At 42.9% G+C, this 20,000-nt stretch overlaps 1 protein-coding gene across 1 annotated transcript; it reads left to right on the top strand.

The window, feature by feature from the left end:
* Positions 1-2,083: 2,083 nt before the first annotated feature.
* dalrd3 (DALR anticodon binding domain containing 3) lies at positions 2,084-9,987 on the top strand (the record flags this gene model as incomplete). The annotated part of the gene is made up of 13 exons (XM_080015853.1): positions 2,084-2,320; positions 3,512-3,819; positions 4,506-4,822; positions 5,204-5,262; positions 6,156-6,257; positions 6,467-6,531; positions 6,622-6,680; positions 7,724-7,812; positions 8,330-8,456; positions 8,924-8,982; positions 9,085-9,201; positions 9,615-9,683; positions 9,759-9,987. The coding sequence occupies 13 exons, from the start codon at positions 2,084-2,086 to the stop codon at positions 9,876-9,878; spliced, it is 1,728 nt and encodes a 575-aa protein (XP_079871979.1). The 3' UTR covers positions 9,879-9,987.
* Between the last annotated feature and the right edge of the window lie 10,013 nt (positions 9,988-20,000).

The raw sequence follows: 20,000 nt of genomic DNA, 5'->3' as shown, positions 1-20,000 counted from the left end.
GCGGAGCGGGGCCCCTGGTGGGTGCGGTGGTAACGGAACCCATAATGCAGCTGGTTGTGAGCAGCAGCTGCTGGTGGGCTCCGTCTCCATCCCACCTCACCCTGACGTCTGGAGGCCTCCAGCCTCCGCTCGCTCTCAAGGTCTTTGAGGAAGGTAGGTTCATCGAGGTAGTCCAGGTCGCTGGTTCTCAATGTGGGGTCCTGGGAGCACCCTGGGGTCCTTGCGGAGGTTCCAGGAGGGTCCCCAGCAAAATGATTTCTAGTTGAATGTTAGAGAATGTCCAGTAACTGGATCCTAGTATCACAGATATCTGACTAGAGTACACACGCTGAATCATATGTACAGTGTAACCATGGAAATCTAGCCTAAGTTTTACACAACTGCAATAAATATAATGATAAAAGATAATGTTAACTAATCTTAAAGCATCTTACAGTAATGTACCGTCTTATAGACAGGTCGAACAAGTTTGCTATGACTCATACAATGTTGATCATCAGTTTTGTTTTCCTCAGAAGTGAAACTCACTTCTTGAAGTGGAGTAAGCCCAGTAAATAAATACTTTTACTCAAGTTCCTAAGTAGGATTTTGAGGTCTTAGTATTTTAAGCAACAGAAAGTACAGGGATCCTCCAGTTTTTGGGGAAATAATATTTTTGTCTATCGTACCCAAATCAGGACGAGAAGGCCAATACAGTGACAGACTGCATGCTAATTGTGTTAGCCCAAAGCATGGCTGCGGATGGGATCAGCTAGCCTAGCTCCAGAAAAATTAGGGAAATACGCCTTCCAGCGTCTGAAAAGATGAGTTATTAAAGAGATACATGATAAAAAATAAAAAACACAAAATTGTTTGAAATGCAGCTACATTCCGACGTGTCGTGCTCACGTGCTCACTGCCTCACGTGGCGTGAGGCAGTGAGTTCATACCTGGCAACCCCCAGTGCTGCACAGCTGATGCTCATCAGGGGTTATTTGGGTGTTTCTGCATGGATTTGGATCAGAGGCGCGAGGTGTTGTTCTTTAATGACACGATTTCTCCCGGATGCCAGCGACACGCCGAGGCAACCGGGAACTTCGTGTCAGCCAAGAGAGACACCGCTCACAGCCCATGTTCAAAGGTCGTTCATAATATGAGTTCAAACGCCTCAAACATGTGTCTGTAATGTCAAAAGGCAATTTGTCAATGTAACTTTATCTGTGTTTGTTTTTTAAATAAAGACGATGGTTTTAGAGAGAGTCTCTTGTCTAAATGTTGATTGTCATTAATTCCATACGTTTAAATACTGTATGGCTCATTTCAATGAGTTCTGCATTGAAAACACGTGTTGCATTATGCATTGCTCTGGGTTTAATGTTGACAATTTCATATTATTTTCATTAGAGGAGGATTTGAAATAATAACATAGTATAAAATAGTATAAAATCAGGGGGATAACGTTTGTTCTGCCAAGAAAGCACAGAAGTCTGCTTTTAATAAATGAGTGCCCAGTAGATAATGTCTTTCACACTAACAAATAAAATCTCCTGTTAAATGTTTTCAGTTGGTGTGCATCATTTACATATTTTATTCTATGTTAAAGTACATTATTCCTTAATATTTGCTAAAGGGGAAAAAGGCAGAAAATGCCTTATTTTAATGATATAAATCTGAGAATAAATGTATTAGGTGTTTTACTACAAATGCAAAACGTATTGTTTCATGTTTTTAAATATACATACACATAATATTCTAGGTGCATTGGTGCAACAATAAATGCATCCATTGAATATAACGCTACAATACCGCTACTAAACACAGGGGGCGCAGTTACACATTCACCACTGGTCCGTCAGAAAATAGGCTCCGGCAGAAAACAAGTCACCATCTCCAGGGTTCCGCACAGAATCCATCCGCTGCGGTCTTTTGCAGCCGGTGCTCGGTCAGTGACGAGCCGCAGGCTGGAGGAGCGTGTCACGGGCGGTGCGAAGCTCCAGAGCCCGGACACGTCTGTTCGCATCCTCCCGGACAGGGTCAGCGAACACGCTCTGAATGCGTCGGTAATCGCGAGCGGGTTTTTATTTTTTGTTTTTATGTGGCGGTGATGGAGAAACCTGAGCAGTCGTCGCCGTTGCGGATCACCCCGACCGTGCGGGCTCTGAGCTCCGCGCTGCGGGGGAAGCGGCCGGACGCCGTCCGGACGCAGGGCCCGGGCGGCGGGGAGAGGCTCTGCTGCGAGCCGGAGAAGCTCTGGTTCAAGGAGAGCAGTGCCAAGAACCTCCGGAGCAGGGACTTCTTATCCCCGACCACGGTGCTCAACACGCTGTATGAGGAAGGCCAAGTCGGTTATTATTATTATTATTATTATTATTATTATTATTATTATTATTATTATTATCATATCATAGTTATTGTTTTTTTATTATTATTATTATTATTATTATTATTATTATCATATCATAGTTATTGTTTTTATTATTATTATTATTATTATTATTATTATTATTATTATCATTATTGTTATTATTATTGTTTTAATTATTATCATTGTTGTTATTATTGTTATTATTATTATTATTATTATTATTATTATTGTATTCGGATCCACTGATTATAACCGCCTCACTTGACAACAACACGTCTGACTGTGTCTCATTTCCCCCTTTGGCAGACATGTCCCACATGTTGAAACTCTTCATTTGACCCTCACATCACAAATGGTTGCAGCAAAAGATTACAAAACAAATACAAATGGACTGTCTGAAACTAATATTGAGGCTACTATGTGAATTTTCACAGTTTTTTTACGCTTGACCAAACTGCCCCTGGTACAAACTATGGACCCATGGTGGCACAATGTGGGTCAGATAAACACAGCAGCTATTAGATCTCCAGACACATTGTTGTTGATTGTTTCTCAATTGTTTGGTTCCAACTGAGATGAACACAATCATGATAATTGACTGTAAAGATATGTGATCCGCCTTTCTATTCAACCTGAATTGTGTAATCTGATCATTCACAAGGTTTAATGTACTAGTACATTAATCTGCCATTAAATAGGTATGTGTGCAGTATGTGCACAGTCGCACCACCGTTTTAAAATGTTCCTTCCTTCCTTTTTCCTCTTTTATATTCCATTTATTTAATAATTTAAACACTTTGCACAGATCATTTGCACAGATCCTCATCTGATATTGATTAAATACTGGCCTAAATACTAGCCTCTGTATTATTATTTGAGAATATCCCAAACCTGATTGGAAAAAATAAATTCAATTTAAAACTGTCAAACACAAATTGAGCGCCGTTGTTTTCTACCTGGGTGATACCCACAAGCATGTTAGATGTCCCTAATGGGAAAAAATGTATTATATGCCAATCTTTGTATTCCAATTAACCCAAACTATCAGTCTACACATGTACACATACTGTAAGTCTTTACTGTTCAGGAAAAGCAAAGAATTCGCTCAGCAGTTGGTATCAGCTGTGTGTGTTGACAGCAATATGTCTTCCTGCGTCTGTCCTCCAGGTTCCGCCAGCCGTGATGTCCAGACTACTGTCCCTGCGTGGGAGGGGGGTTCTGCCCCTGGCTGGAGGGGAGGTGATGGGAGAAGGGCTGAGGGTGAGGGTGGACCGGGCCGCGTCCTTCATGGCTGTCCTGGCGGGCGGAGCCAGCGAGTACCTGAAGCCGTCGGGCGAGAGGCAGGGCCACATGGTGCTCAACTGCCCCGCTCTGCACCCCAAACCTAGCGTACCCACTCCTGATTCACTGACCCTGGGTCAGCTGAGGACAGTTCTGCTGGCTGACCACATGGGAGCGCTGCTGAGAAGACAGGGGTGAGTGTAACTGCCCCTTAATGCAGCAGCCCCAAAGTGAGAATTGGAAGCATTAATGGGCAGTAAAGGACGGGAACGGCAGGACACTGACATTTGTTTTTCACCAAACTGTGACAAACTCCTGACATACAGTATAGATTATGTTTTTAAAACATGATATACAAGGTAATGAAAAGGTGTCGTTTGCCAGAAGGAAACAAAACACATCTTTGGTTGAACAACAATTATATTATTCAAGGGCAGTAATATAATATATATATATATATATATATATATATATATACTAATATAATAATGCTCAGATTTAGGTTTTTGACATTGGAATGCTAAATGACTTACTATTTGTATGTCAGTACTAGTCATGCTCGCCCTCTGTGATATTGAAAACTCTTCTGTTGTGATATTCATACGGAGCTGCACATGATATATTGGTATGTTTTCAAAATCCATTATTAACCTCTGATTTCATCACTTGGACTATATGACAGAGTTTATATCTGACCAAAATCTTATCCAATTCCAAATGAAAAGCTCTCAAATATTTCAGTCTTCAAGAGCCATTTCATCATTGATTTAGCTTCCAAAATTGTGTATATGTTGTCTTGATTTATTAGCAATCCCATAAAACTCCTGCTGGTCTGTGAGTGTCCCTCCCTCCCTCTCCTCCCTCCCTCCCATTGTCGCAGCTTCACAGTGTCTTACTGCCCCGTCCTCCCAGAGGACAGCGACATCATCTCCTTTCTCCACACGCTGGCCGTGGATTGGCCCACGGTGCCGGCCAGCTGGACCAATGAGCAGCGGGAGGAGGAGCTGCAGGGGGCGCTGGAGAGCTGCTCCTACCGGGAGAGGGAGACAGAGGGAGGTGTGGGGAGGAGCAGTGGGGGAGGGAGGGGAGGGAAGAGCGAGGAGACGGAGGACAAGGGAGTGCTCAGGGTCAACCTGAAAAGAGTGTTCCAGGAGGAGGGGTTGCTAGGATACGACCCCAGCCTGGGCACCTGCACGGGTGAGTGGAGCCATCCACCCACCCATCCATCCACCCATCCATCTATCTACCCATCCACCCATCCATCTATCCACCCATCCACCCATCCATCCGTCCATCCATCCAGCAGTGATTCAATAGAAATAAAAAAATGTAACTATTCTGTAATTTTATGCGTGATATCCGACTTAAATCTCAGCTTTTCAGGGAGAAAATTGCCTGAGTTTTAAAAAGTCACGTTTGGAGAATTTTTCACGCTTTCTCACTATAAATTGAGTTTTCAAATGTGTGTATTGTGATATGTTAACATGAAGAGATATCACAAAAGGTGCGAATCAATGATATTGATTTATCTCCCAGGCCTTAGCTGTTGTCATGGTTATTTGTTTGTGTTGTTTACAGTACAGAGAGACAGTGTGTCCCACCTGGCACAGCTGGAGCACGCTACAGCCAACTGCACGGTGAGACACACACAGGATTGGCACTTTGGATTCACTGAATAGTACACTGTCAGGACAGGAAGTGATGTAGTCTACGCACTATACATATAGGGAAGGGTTAGGGTTAGTGTTAGGGTGACCCTAACCCTAACCCCAGATCCATTTTTTTTTTTTTTCTTTTTAACCTGTGCTGTCAGCATGCTGGACATACAACACAGTATTTGTTCCTTTGTAGCTTACATTACATTACTTTACTTTACTTTACATTGATCAGACACTTTTATCCAAAGCAACTTACAATTATTCAAACACCGACGGACGCATATCTCTCATCAGGAGCAATGAGGGGTTAAGTGTCTTGCTCAAGGACACTACAGCATGCTAGTAGGAAGAGCCTGCGATCGAACCAGCAACCTTTAGATTACTAGATGAACAGCTCTACCTCCTGAGCTACCATCCCCCTTTGCATGTAGGACAGAGTTACTCTGCAAGTGGAGTTGAACTTGTCAAGCTGCATTGAAACTCTTTATTCATCTTTAATCATCAACAACTGCTGCAGTAACTCTGTCCTGTGACAAGCTGTGGCATGACAAGAGCACAGCGTTTTGGTTATGGAGAACCACCACCAACCCCCCTCTTTGGAGAACTATTTATCATGTTTGGGTCTTGGGTGTGTTCTAAAAGTCTGCTGAAAGCCAAACGAGATTTAAAACAGTTTGGAGGAACAGTCACCAAGCTCATTTTGCTTTGTGGGTTTTGGAGATTTTTTATGGTGGGAATTATAGTGATATGTATTTTGATTCAAACTGATGTTATGCCTTGGATGAGTAACACAATGAGAATTTAAAACATGTAAACAAGCACAATAATCCTGTCATAGACACAAGTGATTTTTGTGCATTTTATTGAATCAGGTTTCCACGACAACAGCGCTGCATGTGACTTCCTGTCAGGACGAGTTCCGTCAGCAGCAGATCGCCATGATGTGGAGAGCGAGCGGAGCCACACACACACAGGTAACACACACACACACACATACACTGATAACACACCCACACCACACACTTCACTCCATCACATTCTGCACTCTGCTTATATTTTTAACAGCTGTGTGTGTGTGTGTGTGTGTGTGTGTGTGTGTGTGTGTGTGTGTGTGTGTGTGTGTGTGTGTGTGTGTGTGTGTGTGTGTGTGTGTGTGTGTGTGTGTGTGTGTGTGTGTGTGTAGAGACATGTGGTGTGTGGGCCGGTGAAGACTCCTGGAAACCAGCTCTCTGCAGCACAGTACCTCCAGTCAGCCTCCTCTTCTTATTTCAAATAGATATCGTTGTAGTTTGTTTTTTTGTTCGTTTAATTTGACTAATTTCCTTGTATTCCTTTCAGGCTGAGAAGAAGTCAGATGAAAGATGCTTCAGAGATGAAGTACGGAGATCAAGTAGAAGGTATGTGCTATCAAACTATATATATATGTATACATACGTATAATTATATACGTATAATACGGGGATGGTGGCTCAGGAGGTAGAGCTGGTGGTCTAGTAATGTAAAGGTTGCTGGTTGGATCCCAGGCTCCTCCTGCTAGCATGCTGTAGTGTCCTTGAGCAAGACACTTAACCCCTCATTGCTCCTGATGGCTGCGTCCGTCAGTGTTTGAACAATTGTAAGTCGCTTTGGATAAAAGCGTCTGATCAATGACTAAATGTAAATGTAATAATTAGATCATAGAATTTCTTCCCACCACAGTTAATCATAGCACATTTAGTCACATTTTCATGAGAAACTGTGACTGTTAAATTCCTGTATTTATATTCATAGCATATTATAGTATAATAATAATTATATCGTTTATATATAGTTGTAGTATATAAAAAATAATTAATGGTTTATTTATAACTCAGAATTCTATTCTCTATAACACAGAATTCTATTCTCCTAAAATCCATGTTAAATAGAGACTCAAAAGTGAAAAAACAAACTATTGTATATCAATGACCTGTCGTCTGGTTGAGCCACGCTAGTGTCGGTTCACTCTCATATGACTCATATGATTTAAACAAAAAAGGAAAAAAATGATGAATAGACCAGTGTTTCCCAAAGTAGTGGCCACAGTGAAGGTATTGCAGGTGGTTATTTATAATAAATTGATAAAAGGTTTTTAATTTTCAATTTTATAATTAAGTTTGAAATGAACTTAAAATATTAAGACATCTCTAAAAATAGCCATAATTTATCATACAGTAATATTTATTATAGCGCATAAAGATCACTGGTTGTATTAAAATTGAAGTTTTCACAGCTACAATCTACTTTTGGTGATTATTTAATTCCTTTTTCAGGGAACTTCTTGAAATTAAATGTAATAATCTCCATATTTTTACTTCCGTCTGGGAGTCTCCCCTTCATCCCACTCTCTGAAACCTGACACTCATCACCGCTTAACACACAGGAAGCCAATTAACGCCTGTGAAAATGACGCCCCCTGCAGGTCAGACGTGGGATGACATCATCAGGGTGATGACCTCCGCCACCGTCAGGTTTGAGCTGCTGTCGACGGTTCACACCAGCCCTGTGAGTGTGAGTGTGAGTGTGAGTGTGAGTGTGAGTGTGAGTGTGTGTTCTGAAGTTGTTTTTAATCCTTTTGCCTTATTCTCAGAATAATGACTATTTCTTGCTGATTACTGTAATCTTTCTTCTGATGGTTATGCAACATCAACCTTCTATCATTTCAATTCTCCTTTATTATATTCCGCAGCAATCTTAATCATTTTTTTCTTTTCAGATCTATCTATTTAACTATTGTGTATGGGAATGCCAATTGTGATTGTTTATCAAACTGTTTATCAGTTGTTTTTTTTTTATATTACAGACTAGTCATTGTTGGGAACATTCTAGTCATAACTTCTCACCATCATTAATTCAGAGCACAAAAATGTATTTTATGAAAATATGATGCTGCCCCAAGGAGGGAGATGATGTCTGGATGTCCTGCACAGTTCTAATTGGTGCTCTAGCATCTCTGTTGAATAACGCTCGCTCTGAGATGCTGCCATGTGATTGGATGGTCCTCAACGATTGCCCCCCGTGTCCTCAGGTCACGTTGGATGTCCAAAGGGAAGGGGGCGTGTCCACCAAGGGGCCGAGGGGCGGAGTCTTTGTGATGTACAACTGCGCCAGACTGCACACGCTGTTCGACAGCTACGAGAGAGGAGTGGAGAAAGGTTTTGGCATTATTATTCTAATGTTACTCTAATATTTCCACAGGACCAGTGGATGGTCACGGGAGGGAGGAATTGCAAAGTTATATATTGAATTTGTAGAGTCCCCGTTTACTGTGTGGAGTTTGCATGTTTCCTACACCTCACGTCAGTCTGACCAGCGATGGACACTTATCACCTGGTCCCCGGGCGCGTCCACGAATGCTGCCCACTGCTCCTGGCTGAGCCCCCGGAGGAAGGACAAGCCAGGATGGTTAAATGCAGAGGAACCATTTCACCGGCACCATCAAAGCGTGTGTGTGTGTGTGCATGTGTTGTAGTGTGGTGTGTTGTGTTGTGTGACAAAATAAAGACTGTTTCTAAATATCAGGGTGACTCCATTGAATCGAACATTATCCTGTGCCTTTGCCTTTTGCGCCCCCTGGTGGACATTAATATGCCTGCTGATATCATTTATATTTTCTCTGCAGGAATTTACCCAGAAATCCCTGAAGCGTCTCAGCTGGACTTCTCTGCTCTTAAAGAAGAGGTGACACTCATTTCCATCTAGTCTTCTATTCTTCTCCCCCTCCTCTTTTTCATCCTCAGACTTGAGAGAACTTTCTCCCTCTTTACTTATTTTGATTGACAGGGGGAGTGGCTTCTCTTGTTCAATTACCTCATTCCCTTCTCTGAGCTGCTGGACCAATCAGGACAGGTGTTGGACTGTGAAGGGGGCGGGGCCAGGGTCAACATTAAGACTGAACAGGTGAGAACAGGAGGCATCTCAAGTGATTTTTGGATTCACCGATCCCTCCTTTTTACCTCCAGTCCTCAAGTTTCAGGCTGAAATGTTTGACTTTTACTCATTGCTGTATCAATAAAAGTAAATAAAGTGTTTTTCTTCAATATCTGACTTGTTTGAAATGCTCTGAATTGTCTCTGCTGGATGTATTGGGAATATTCTCCAATGTGTGATGCGAGAAAGGAGATTTTTAAACTGCTGAAAACACATGTATTATTCATTACCAGCAGTACTTTTTATTTTTTTATTTTTTTTATTTTTAATTTTCTATTTTGTTTTTTACTTTTATTTTTATGTATTATTTTTTATCCAAAGCACTTTGAGCTGCATTTTGTCTATGAAATGTGCTGTATTAATAAAATGTTTATTATTCACAGGTGTGTAAGTTCCTAGTGACTCTGAGTAAAGACTTCAGCTCCTACTACAACAGAGTCCACGTACTGGGGGTGAGCATTGACTTTTATTCATTATTTATGAGTAAAAAAAGTTCTGTTTGACTTCAACACTACTTCTATTTTCAGGAACCGCTCCCTCACCTCTTCAACCAGATGTTCTGTCGTCTCTTCCTGCTCAGAGCTCTGAGGGAGCTCTACCACCGCGCTCTGGAGACCCTCAACCTGCCCCCCATCCGGCAGCTATAGCCCACACACCGCACTGCATGGAGCACTATTTGGCAACTACCGCACCCCAACCCCCAAATCCCCATCGCCCCCTCCGGCTGGTAGGAAACAGTAGCTTCCTGTGAAAACATTCACCTGTCCCTTTTTCCCATCCTTAGCTGAATAACATCCAGCAAGTCAGATTTTGGTTTGGCTGGGTGTTGGACAGGATCTCACCATTCAATTAGATTTTTATACAAACGGCCACGATCTGATTCTATATCGATTCAAACCCATATGATTTGATGTATGATCTGATATTGTATGTGCTCTGGGTATGATTCTATATTCATATATCAACATTTTATCCATAATGAGAATTGCTGGAAACATTTCAGTTTCACCATCTGTCGTGCATTACTGAAATGTTTCACACAACAAATTCAGTCAGAAATTCAAACAATATAATTCAATCATGGGGTATTGTTTTTTTAATTTTTTTAACTTTTTACCCAGACCTAATGTTGATGTTTCCTCTATTGGTCAAATTTAGGAGCCTGAAGTCTGTTTGTTTACCCCCCTACTCCCAAACTGTCCAATAGTAGAGCATCTTAGTCTAGGACCACCACACCCTCCATTTACACCCACCCCCCACAGCTTTTACACATTGTTTGTGCCCCAACCTGACATTTAGCTCCCGAGGTGTGAGCTGATCTGTGTTTTATGTGATGATGGTGCCAAAACCCCCCAGGAACTGGACTAGGGTTCCCACCTCCTCCACGACCCCTAAATTATCCCCATATGACGTCACTCCCAGACTGTAAAAATCTGTTCAACTTCTGTAGATTGCCTTATTATAATTATTGTTGTTGTAATCCGAATATACAGCTCACAGTCTCTCCCTTTTTTATACACACACACAAACACACACACACACACACACACACACACAGTGTCACAGTGTGAAGATGACAATGTACTTTTTAGAAAGATGCCCCGCCTCATTTTGCACTTGACTGTACGTCGTACACCTTGTATTTCACTAGTATGCCATAGATATAAATATTTATTATTGGTTTAAAAAGGACAGAGTATTTGTACAGAGTGTTCCTTGTCAGAGTTTTATCGCTGCGTCCACACCAGTATCCCACAATCCACTGGGACATCCTGGTGGCGGCAGTGTTTGAAATGTGCCATATTGGTAGAGTAACGCATGACACGGCATGAGGGGAAGTATGACTATATAAAGAGTTGTATCCCAAAATATGGTATTTCTATCATGGAGGGGAAAAACGTTCCTTCAAAAGTGTGTTTTTAATCTCTCATCAGTCAGCGGAGGTGATGCTGTTCACCATTTTGAAACACACCTTGTTTCCACCTTCTGCCGTCAACGATTTGCTTGAACAGGAACTGGCATTTGGGAGGCGGGAAACCCGGGTTCAGAAAGTAAAAATTCCACCCCGGGATTGTGAGTCCAGCGTGTTGATTTGCTCATAAAGCCTGCTTCACACCCAATCCTTCGTTGCGTTCACAGCTCATGGGACAAGTTTGGGAGCTGACACTACGGCCGGAAGTTATGTCAGTCAAGTTTTTATTTGATTTGATTTAAATTGACCTTAAAACTGAGACGTGTAGAAAATGAGGTGGGATGTCACCATATTCACTGTGAATGAATGGGAAATGTCCGGCTGAGCAGACGACTCGCAGCTGTTCCGGAAAAAAACACGTTTTCTCTCCCAGACTCAATTCATCCGATGGCCACTAGGGGGTGGAACCAACTGTCGGACGCGTTTTGGGATTCAGTGTGAAACCGGATTAATCCTCAACTGCTGAGTGAATTTCAGGACTTTTACTTCCTGAACCTGGAATTTTCAGTGGCTAATTTTTTGTTTGTTTGTTTCTTTCTGTCTTCTGTTTTTGGAACTGTCTGTTTACATTTTTAACGACTGAGGAAGTAACTGTTTTTTCTGTGTCACGTGCTGCTCTTCCAGGGAACATGAGGAATATAAAGTCCGCCTGCAGCCAAGTCCACTTCCTGTTTCCTCCGCCAGAATGGAAAATTGGGGTGTGGTCAATTTAATTTACGCAAAGCTGATTCTCATCACTATTGTGACCATTTTGAATCCACTACCAACACCTCTATAGTGGATTTAGATCCGTGCCGTTGGACACAATCTCGTGGAAAGTAGAAACTAAGTTGTGCAAAAAAATAATAATAATGTGAATTTCTTTTGGGTCAATTTTGATAATATTTCAGTGAGTTCTGCGTGACCTGATTTTCATTTCAGTTTCGTTTCAGTGAAGAGAAAAGGTGTGTGTGTGTGTGTGTGTGTGTGTGTGTGTGTGTGTGTGTGTGTGTGTGTGTGTGTGTGTGTGTGTGTGTGTGTGTGTGTGTGTGTGTGTGTGTGTGTGTGTGTGTGTGTGTGTGTGTGTGTGTGCGCGCGCGCGCAGGTACATCTCATAAAATTAGAATATCATGAAAAAGTTCAATATTGTTTGTCAGTCATTTCAGAAAGTGAAACCCAAATATGATATAGATTCATTACGTGTAGAGTGAAATATTTCAAGCCTTTATTTCTTGAAATGTTGATGATTGTGGCTTTAGATAATGAAAAGCCAAAATTCAGTGTCTCAGAAAATGAGAATATTGTGTAAAAGTACAATATTGTAAAGTCATGGTGTCACACCCTCATCAAGCACCTGCAAAGGTTTCCTGAGCCTTGAAATCCTCTGTCAGTCTGGCTCAGGAGACTACAGCGTCCTGGGGAAGACTGCTGACATGACAGATTCCAGAAGACACTGATGAGGAGGCTGAGCCACTAAAGAAGCTGCTTGTTCACTGAGCGCTGTATCCAAGCATGTTCATAAAGAACTGGACAGTTGCTCAGTGGTCTAATGCCCTCTTTGCAGATTAAAGTACATTTTGCAAGTCATTTGGAAATCAAGGTCCCAGAGTCTGGAGGAAAAGTGGAGAGGCACAGAATCCACATGGCTTGAAGTCTAGTGTGACGTTTCCACAGCCGGTGATGATTTGGGCTGCCATGTCATCTGCTGGTGTTGGTCCACTGTGTTTTCTCAAGTGCACAGTCAACACAGCCATCTAGCAGGACATTTTAGAGCACTTCATGCTTCCTACTGCTGACAAACTGGATGGAGATGCTGATTTCATTTTCACCTGCCCACACTGCCCAAGGTACCAAAAGCTGGTTCGATGACCGTGGTGTCACTGTGCTTGACGGGCCAGCAAACTGGCCTGATCTGAAGCCCATGGAGAATCTATGGAGTACTGTCAAGAGGAAGATGAGAGACACCAGACCCAACAACGCAGATAACCTGAAGGCTGCTCTCAAAGCAACCTGGGCTCCATGACACCTGAGCAGTGCCACAGGCTGACGGCCTCCACGCCACGCCGCCTCCATGCAGTCATTCAAGCAGAAGGAGGCACAACCAAGTACTGAGTGCATAGAAATGAATATACTTATCAATTTCTGTTTAAAATATCCTTTTTTTTATTGATCTTATGTAATATTCTCATTTTGTGAGACACAGAATTTTGGCTTTTCATTATCTAAAGCCACAATCAACATTTCAAGAAATAAAATATTATTTCACTCTACGTGTAATGAATCTATATAATGCATGGGTTTCACTTTCTGAAATGAGTGACAAAAAATATTGAACTTTTTCATGATATTCAAATTTTATGAGGTGTGTGTGTGTGTGTGTGTGTGTGTGTGTGTGTACATACACACAGACGTAGAAAAATGTGTTCCCTTACAGCTCATTGAAACAATGCTTCATTCCTCCTGAAAAGTGATAAAATGAAATGTTCTCATGTTTACCTGCATGCCTTTGCTATGTCATAGAGTAATGCAGGGAAATTGTGAAAAGACATCAATTATATTCTAAAATGGCCAGGACAGATTTGTTGGTACCCTTCGACCAAAAAAGAAGAACCCACAATTTTCTCTGAAATAGCTTGAAACTCACTTAAGTAATTGGCATCCATTGTTGTTTATTCCATATTTAATAGAAATCAGACTTTGCTTTTGGTTTTTGATTCAACAGAATATTTTACATAATAAAACAAATGAAAATGATGGGACCCTTAACCCAATATGTTGTCGCACAACCTTTAGAGTCACTCACTGCAATCAAGTGATGTGTGTTGCTCTCAGTGAGACTTGTGCACCTGTCAACAGGTAGTTTGGCCCACAATTCCTGAGCAACCTGCTCCATCTGTCTCAGGTTTGAAGTGTTCCTTCTCCAGGCCGCATGTTTCAGCTCTTTCCTTAGATGTTCCATAGGATTCAGATCAGGGCTCATAGAAGGCCACTTCAGAATAGTCCAATGTTTTGTTCTTCTCCGTTCTTGGTGCTTTTCGCTGTGTGTTTGGGGTCATTATCCTGTTGGAGGACCCATGACCTGCAGTTGAGACGGAGCTTTCTGACACTGGGCAGTACGTTTGGCTCCAGAATGCCTTCATAGTCTTGAGGTTTTATTGTGCCCTGCACAGATTCAATGCACCCTGTGCGAGATGCAGCAAAGCAGCCCCAAAACATAACTGAGCCTCCTCCATGTTTCACAGTAGGTGTGGTGTTCTTTTCTTTGTAAGCTTCATTTTTTCATCTGTGAACATAGAGCTGATGTGACTTGCCAAAATACTCCAGTTTTGACTCATCTGTCCAAATGGCATTGTCCCAGAAGCATTGTGGCTTGTCAATATGCATTTTAGTTAATTCCAGTCTGGCTTTTTTATCTTTCTCTTTCAAAAGTGGAATCCTCCTGGGTCTTCTTCCATGGAGCCCACTGTCACTCAAAAAGCGAGTCGTGGTGCCATCAGACCCTGACATACCTTGACTTGGGAGTTTCAGCTTGTACCTCTTTGGACGTTGTCCTTGGCTCTTTTTCTACCATTAGCACTATCCTTCTGTTCAATCTGGGGTCGATTTTCCTCTTGTGGCTGCATCCAGGGAGGTTGGCTACAGTCCCATGGACCTGAAACTTCTTAATAATATTTACCACTGTAGTCCCAGGAACACCAAGCTGCTTGGAGATGCTCTAATAGCCTTTACCTTTAACATGCCTGTCTATCAATTTCTCTCCTTTTTCTTTCTCTGGTCCAGGTTCAGTGTGGTGCACACAATGATTGCAAACAGCAGAGTGACTACTTTTCTCCATTCAAATAGTTATATAATATATAGTTATAGAAATAAATTAAATAGGCTGAATGACTGATTATAAGATTGAAGTCATGTGTGATACCAATTCAAGAAAACAGTTTGAAATATCATTATAATCCAATTATTTATATTATATATTATATATTTGAATGTATATAATATAATATATATATATAACATTTATTGGGGATGGTGGCTCAGGAGGTAGAGCTGGTCGTCTAGTAATCCAAAGGTTGCTGGTTGGATCCCAGGCTCCTCCTGCTAGCATGCTGTAGTGTCCTTGAGCAAGACACTTAACCCCTCATTGCTCCTGATGGCTGCGTCCGTCGGTGTTTGAATAATTGTAAGTGGCTTTGGATAAAAGCGTCTGATCAATGACTAAATGTAATGATATATATATATATATATATATATAACTGATCTCTTGAGCAATAATTGATGTCTTTTCACAGTTTCTTTGCTTTACTCTGACATACCAAAGGCATGCAGGTATACATGAGAAAACTGTTTTTAACTTCATCACTTTTCAGGAGGAATGAAGCATTGTGTCAATGAGCTGTAAGGGTGTGTGTGTGTCTGTGTGTCTGTGTGTGTGTGTCTGTGTGTCTGTGTGTGTGTGTGCAAAGACACACACTGTCTTTGCTTCCTGTCCGATCTTTTCTACTTCCTTCCTTGTTTTCTACCTTTGCATTTTTTTTTATTTTACTTATTTTATTCTTCATTATTGGTCTTCTTTTTATTTTTATTTTATCCGTAATTGAGGCTCAGACCTGGAAGGACTCGAAGACGACAAATCCCATAATAATAATGTCGTCCGTTAGAATGGCGAGTTTGCGTTGCTAGTTTAGAATAAGTGGAATTCCCCCAAATCAGACACGAATCATTGTATTTCACGGCAGATAGCGTTTAAAATGATCGAAATGAAAAAATGGAAATAATAATAATAAAATGAAAGTAGAATTAAAAAGAAGTAAAAAGTAAAATGAAAAATAAAAATTATCAAATATTTAAAAACAAAAACAAAAGTACTCCCTTGTGTCTCCTCTCACCTACTGCATTTTGGCACCAAAAGCTGTGAATTTGAAGCTGCGCTACTTAAAAAAAATGGGAATAGAAGGGTGTGGCCGGGCAGAGACGCCCTCCTCCCTGACTGCATCAGGTCCAACCCTCGTTACGTCAGGTCCAACCCTGGCTACGTCAGGTCCAACTCTCACTACGTCAAGTCCAACCCTGGCTGCGTCAGGTCCAACCCTGACTGCATCAGGTCCAACCCTCGTTACATCAGGTCCAACCCTGGCTATGTCAGGTCCAACTCTCACTACGTCAAGTCCAACCCTGGCTGCGTCAGGTCCAACCCTGGCTGCGTCAGGTCCAACCCTGGCTAAGTGAGCTCCAACCCTGGCTACGTCAGGTCCAACTCTCACTACGTCAAGTCCAACCCTGGCTGCGTCAGGTCCAACCCTGGCTACGTCCAGTCCAACCCTGGCTACGTCCAGTCCAACCCTGGCCAGTCAGGTCCAACCCTGGCTACGTCCGGTCCAACCCTGGCTACGTCCGGTCCAACTCTGGCTACGTCCGGTCCAACCCTGGCTACGTCCAGTCCAACCCTGGCCAGTCAGGTCCAACCCTGGCTATGTCCGGTCCAACCCTGGCTACGTCCGGTCCAACCCTGGCTGCGTCCGGCCCAACCCTGGCTGCGTCCGGCCCAACCCTGGCTGCGTCAGGTTCAACCCTGGCTACGTCCGGCCCAACCCTGGCTGCGTCAGGTTCAACCCTGGCTACGTCCGGCCCAACCCTGGCTACGTCAGGTTCAACCCTGGCACAGCCAGGGAGACTCAGCTCAGTCCTTTCACTCTCAAAGTGGCTTTGTTTACTGGTAAATGTCAGGGTGGAGCAGGAGGCGGTGTGGCTGGAGGTGGACGACATGGATTGGTTTGGGAGGTTTTGGGTTTTTTTTCTTTGCGTCCTCCGTTCTTATCTGACGTTCTGTGCCATGTGAGAAACTCAGAGCCCCAAAACACACCATGACATAAACACTCTGAGATCTCAGCTCTCTGTCTCTCTCTCTTTCTATCTCTCCCTCTCTCTCTCTCTGTATCTCTCTCTCTCTCCCCCCCGTCTCTCTCTCGCTCTCTCTCTCTCTCTCTCTCTCTACCTCTGTCTCTCTCTCTCTCTCCCCCTGTCTCTCTCTCTGTCTCTCTCTCTACAGTGGTGCATTAATTCTGTGCTTTCAACCCTGTAAACTCCTGGGAAACAATAAACGATGACTGGATTCACCCAACTCTTGGTTTCTGGCTGTTCTTCTTTCTAAAAAACGTCACCTTATTGACCTCAACAGAGGTGTGAACTGATGTGCACATGGCAGGTTCATATTTGACTTGTACGTTATTAATTGGCTTAGTTATTGTTATGGCTGTTTGCTTGCTTTGCTTGCTTGCTGCTTGTTGCTCTGCAGTTTATTCCTGCAATGAACCTCCATCCACATTTCTCATTAACAGGCTTCGCCTCGTGTTTCTCAAGTTTCTCTCCCTCTCTCTACCTCTCTCCTCATGCCTCTCTCTCTCTCTGTCTCTCTCGTTCTCTTTCTCTCTTTGCGTCAAGGTCTCTTCTTCCATCTTCCTTCATCACTTGCAGTTCCCTGTGCGATGCGGTGGGAGACGGGTGGGATTCCCTCTCAAAGAAAGAGTTCTGGCTGGCAGGATGGGTGTGTGTGTGTGTGTGTGTGTGTGTGTGTGTGTGTGTGTGTGTGTGTGTGTGTGTGTGTGTGTGTGTGTGTGTGTGTGTGTGTGTGTGTGTGTGTGTGTGTGTGTGTGTGTGTGTGTGTGTGTGTGTGTGTGCTCATCACCCAGACAGCTCAGACCAGTGGGTGCGGTCATCTCCCACTGCAGTACACCAGCTTCACCGCTGGGTGGCACTGCTCTGACCAACGCTTAAAACTAGATGAAATAGATAAATAAATATAAATGCTTCAAAAGAGGAAAGATAATGGAAAAAAATCGATTATTTTTATTAGAATAACCAAATTATTATTATATATAAGAATTATTGTTATTCGACATATCCACAACATTTACAACACCTACATTTTTATTTTTAACATATCAATTCATCATAGTATCTGGTTTGAATTGAATTGAAATGTAGTACAACTTAATGAATTCATTTAGAGAATTTTCAAAAGACCCATCATATTGTGGGTTCCAAGAGATTGTACATTTGAAGGACATTTTTAATAAATGCAGGATAATGAAGCGCCACTATCTTCCTGCGCTCAGAGATGATGGATCAACTCACGGTGAAACCTCTTCTCCTCTTTCTCTTTTCAGCAGCTCAGCCAATCAGAAGCAGGACCCCCCTCACCGGTCAATCACCCCCTCGGGCATGAGGTTAGATGGAGACAATGGAGAGGGAGGAAAAAGAGGGGGATGCAGACATTAAAGTGGTTAAAAAAACACACACTTGGTTAGGATGTAGGAGAGATGGAGATGGAGAGATGGAGAGGGCCAAAGGATGCCAAGTAAATGCTGGGAGCCAATCTAGTGTTTTGAAGAGAGTTGAATGAATGAGGTCAGGAGAGAGAGAGAGAGAGAGAGAGAGAGAGAGAGAGAGAGAGAGAGAGAGAGAGAGAGAGAGAGAGAGAGAGAGAGAGAGAGAGAGAGAGAGAGAGAGAGAGAGAGAGAGAGAGAGAGAGAGAGAGAGAGAGAGAGAGAGAGAGAGAGAGAGAGACTATTTCCCCATTTGATCATCTTCTGCATTAAGGTGTAAGAATCAAACTTTCTGTGAGGTCACAGGAGAAGATAGATAGATAGACAGATAGATAGATAGATAGATAGATAGATAGATAGATAGATAGATAAATGGATAGATAGATACGTAGATGAAGAAAGAAAGATGAGATACTATATAGTTAGGTAGAAGAGATTCTGGATGGATAGATATTGGATAGAGAGATGGATGGATGAATAGAGAGACAACTTTTCTGACGTTGTTTGTTCTTTCCTCAGTCGTATAGGCCGTCTCTATTTCTCTCCCCCAGCCACTCCACTAACCACCCACTACCAACCCCACTAGCCCCCCCACTAGCCACTCCACTAACCACCCACTACCAACCCCACTAGCCACTCCACTAGCCACTCCACTAGCCACCCCACTAGCCCCCCCATTTGCCAATTAGTCTGCCTCTGCTCTTCCGTGCACGTCTAATTGAGCGTGCACGTGCATGTTTGTGACAATACCAAAAAATGAGTGAATTTGTGTGTTTGTGTGATTTAAATCTCAGTCGACTTGGGAGTGTTGAGAGATGAAACAGGAAGTGCTTCTGGTGCTCCAGGTTGATGCGCTGTGAAAGATGAATCTCCAGAGGTTTATGAATGGACGATTGGTGGGATGGATGGATGATCGATGGATGGTGGGATGGATGAATGGATGAATGAACTAGAATTTCAGTAAACTGTGTTTTTGTACATAATCCATCTCCCTGCATGGACCCATTACTATAGTACTACTTCATGGTTTACTGTGAAATAAATGGATGGACAGATGGATGGATGGATGGATGGGTGGACGGACAGATGGATGGATGGACAGATGGACGGATAGATGGACGGACAGGTGGATGGACAGATGGATGGATTGATGGACGGAGGGATGCATGGATGGACAGATGGATGGATGGATGGGTGGATGGACGGATTTATGTATGGACAGATGGATAGATGGACGGACAGGTGGATGGATGGATGGATGGATTGATGGACGGACGGATGGACAGATGGATGGACGGATGGATGGACGGGGGGATGGATGGATGGATGGACGGATAGATGTATGGACAGATAGATGGATGGACGGACGAACAGATGGTTGGACAGACGGTGGATGGATGGAAGGTCGGATGGACGGACGGACGGATGGATGGATGTATGGATGGATGGATGAACTAGAACTGCAGTAAACTGTGTCGTTGTCCATAAACCATCTC

This window comes from Zeus faber (genome assembly GCF_960531495.2).
Source record: "Zeus faber genome assembly, chromosome: 15".
In the NCBI taxonomy this organism is placed as follows: Eukaryota; Metazoa; Chordata; class Actinopteri; order Zeiformes; family Zeidae; genus Zeus; species Zeus faber.
Note: the sequence above shows the minus strand (reverse complement) of the source record. Positions and strands in the feature narration are given on the sequence as shown.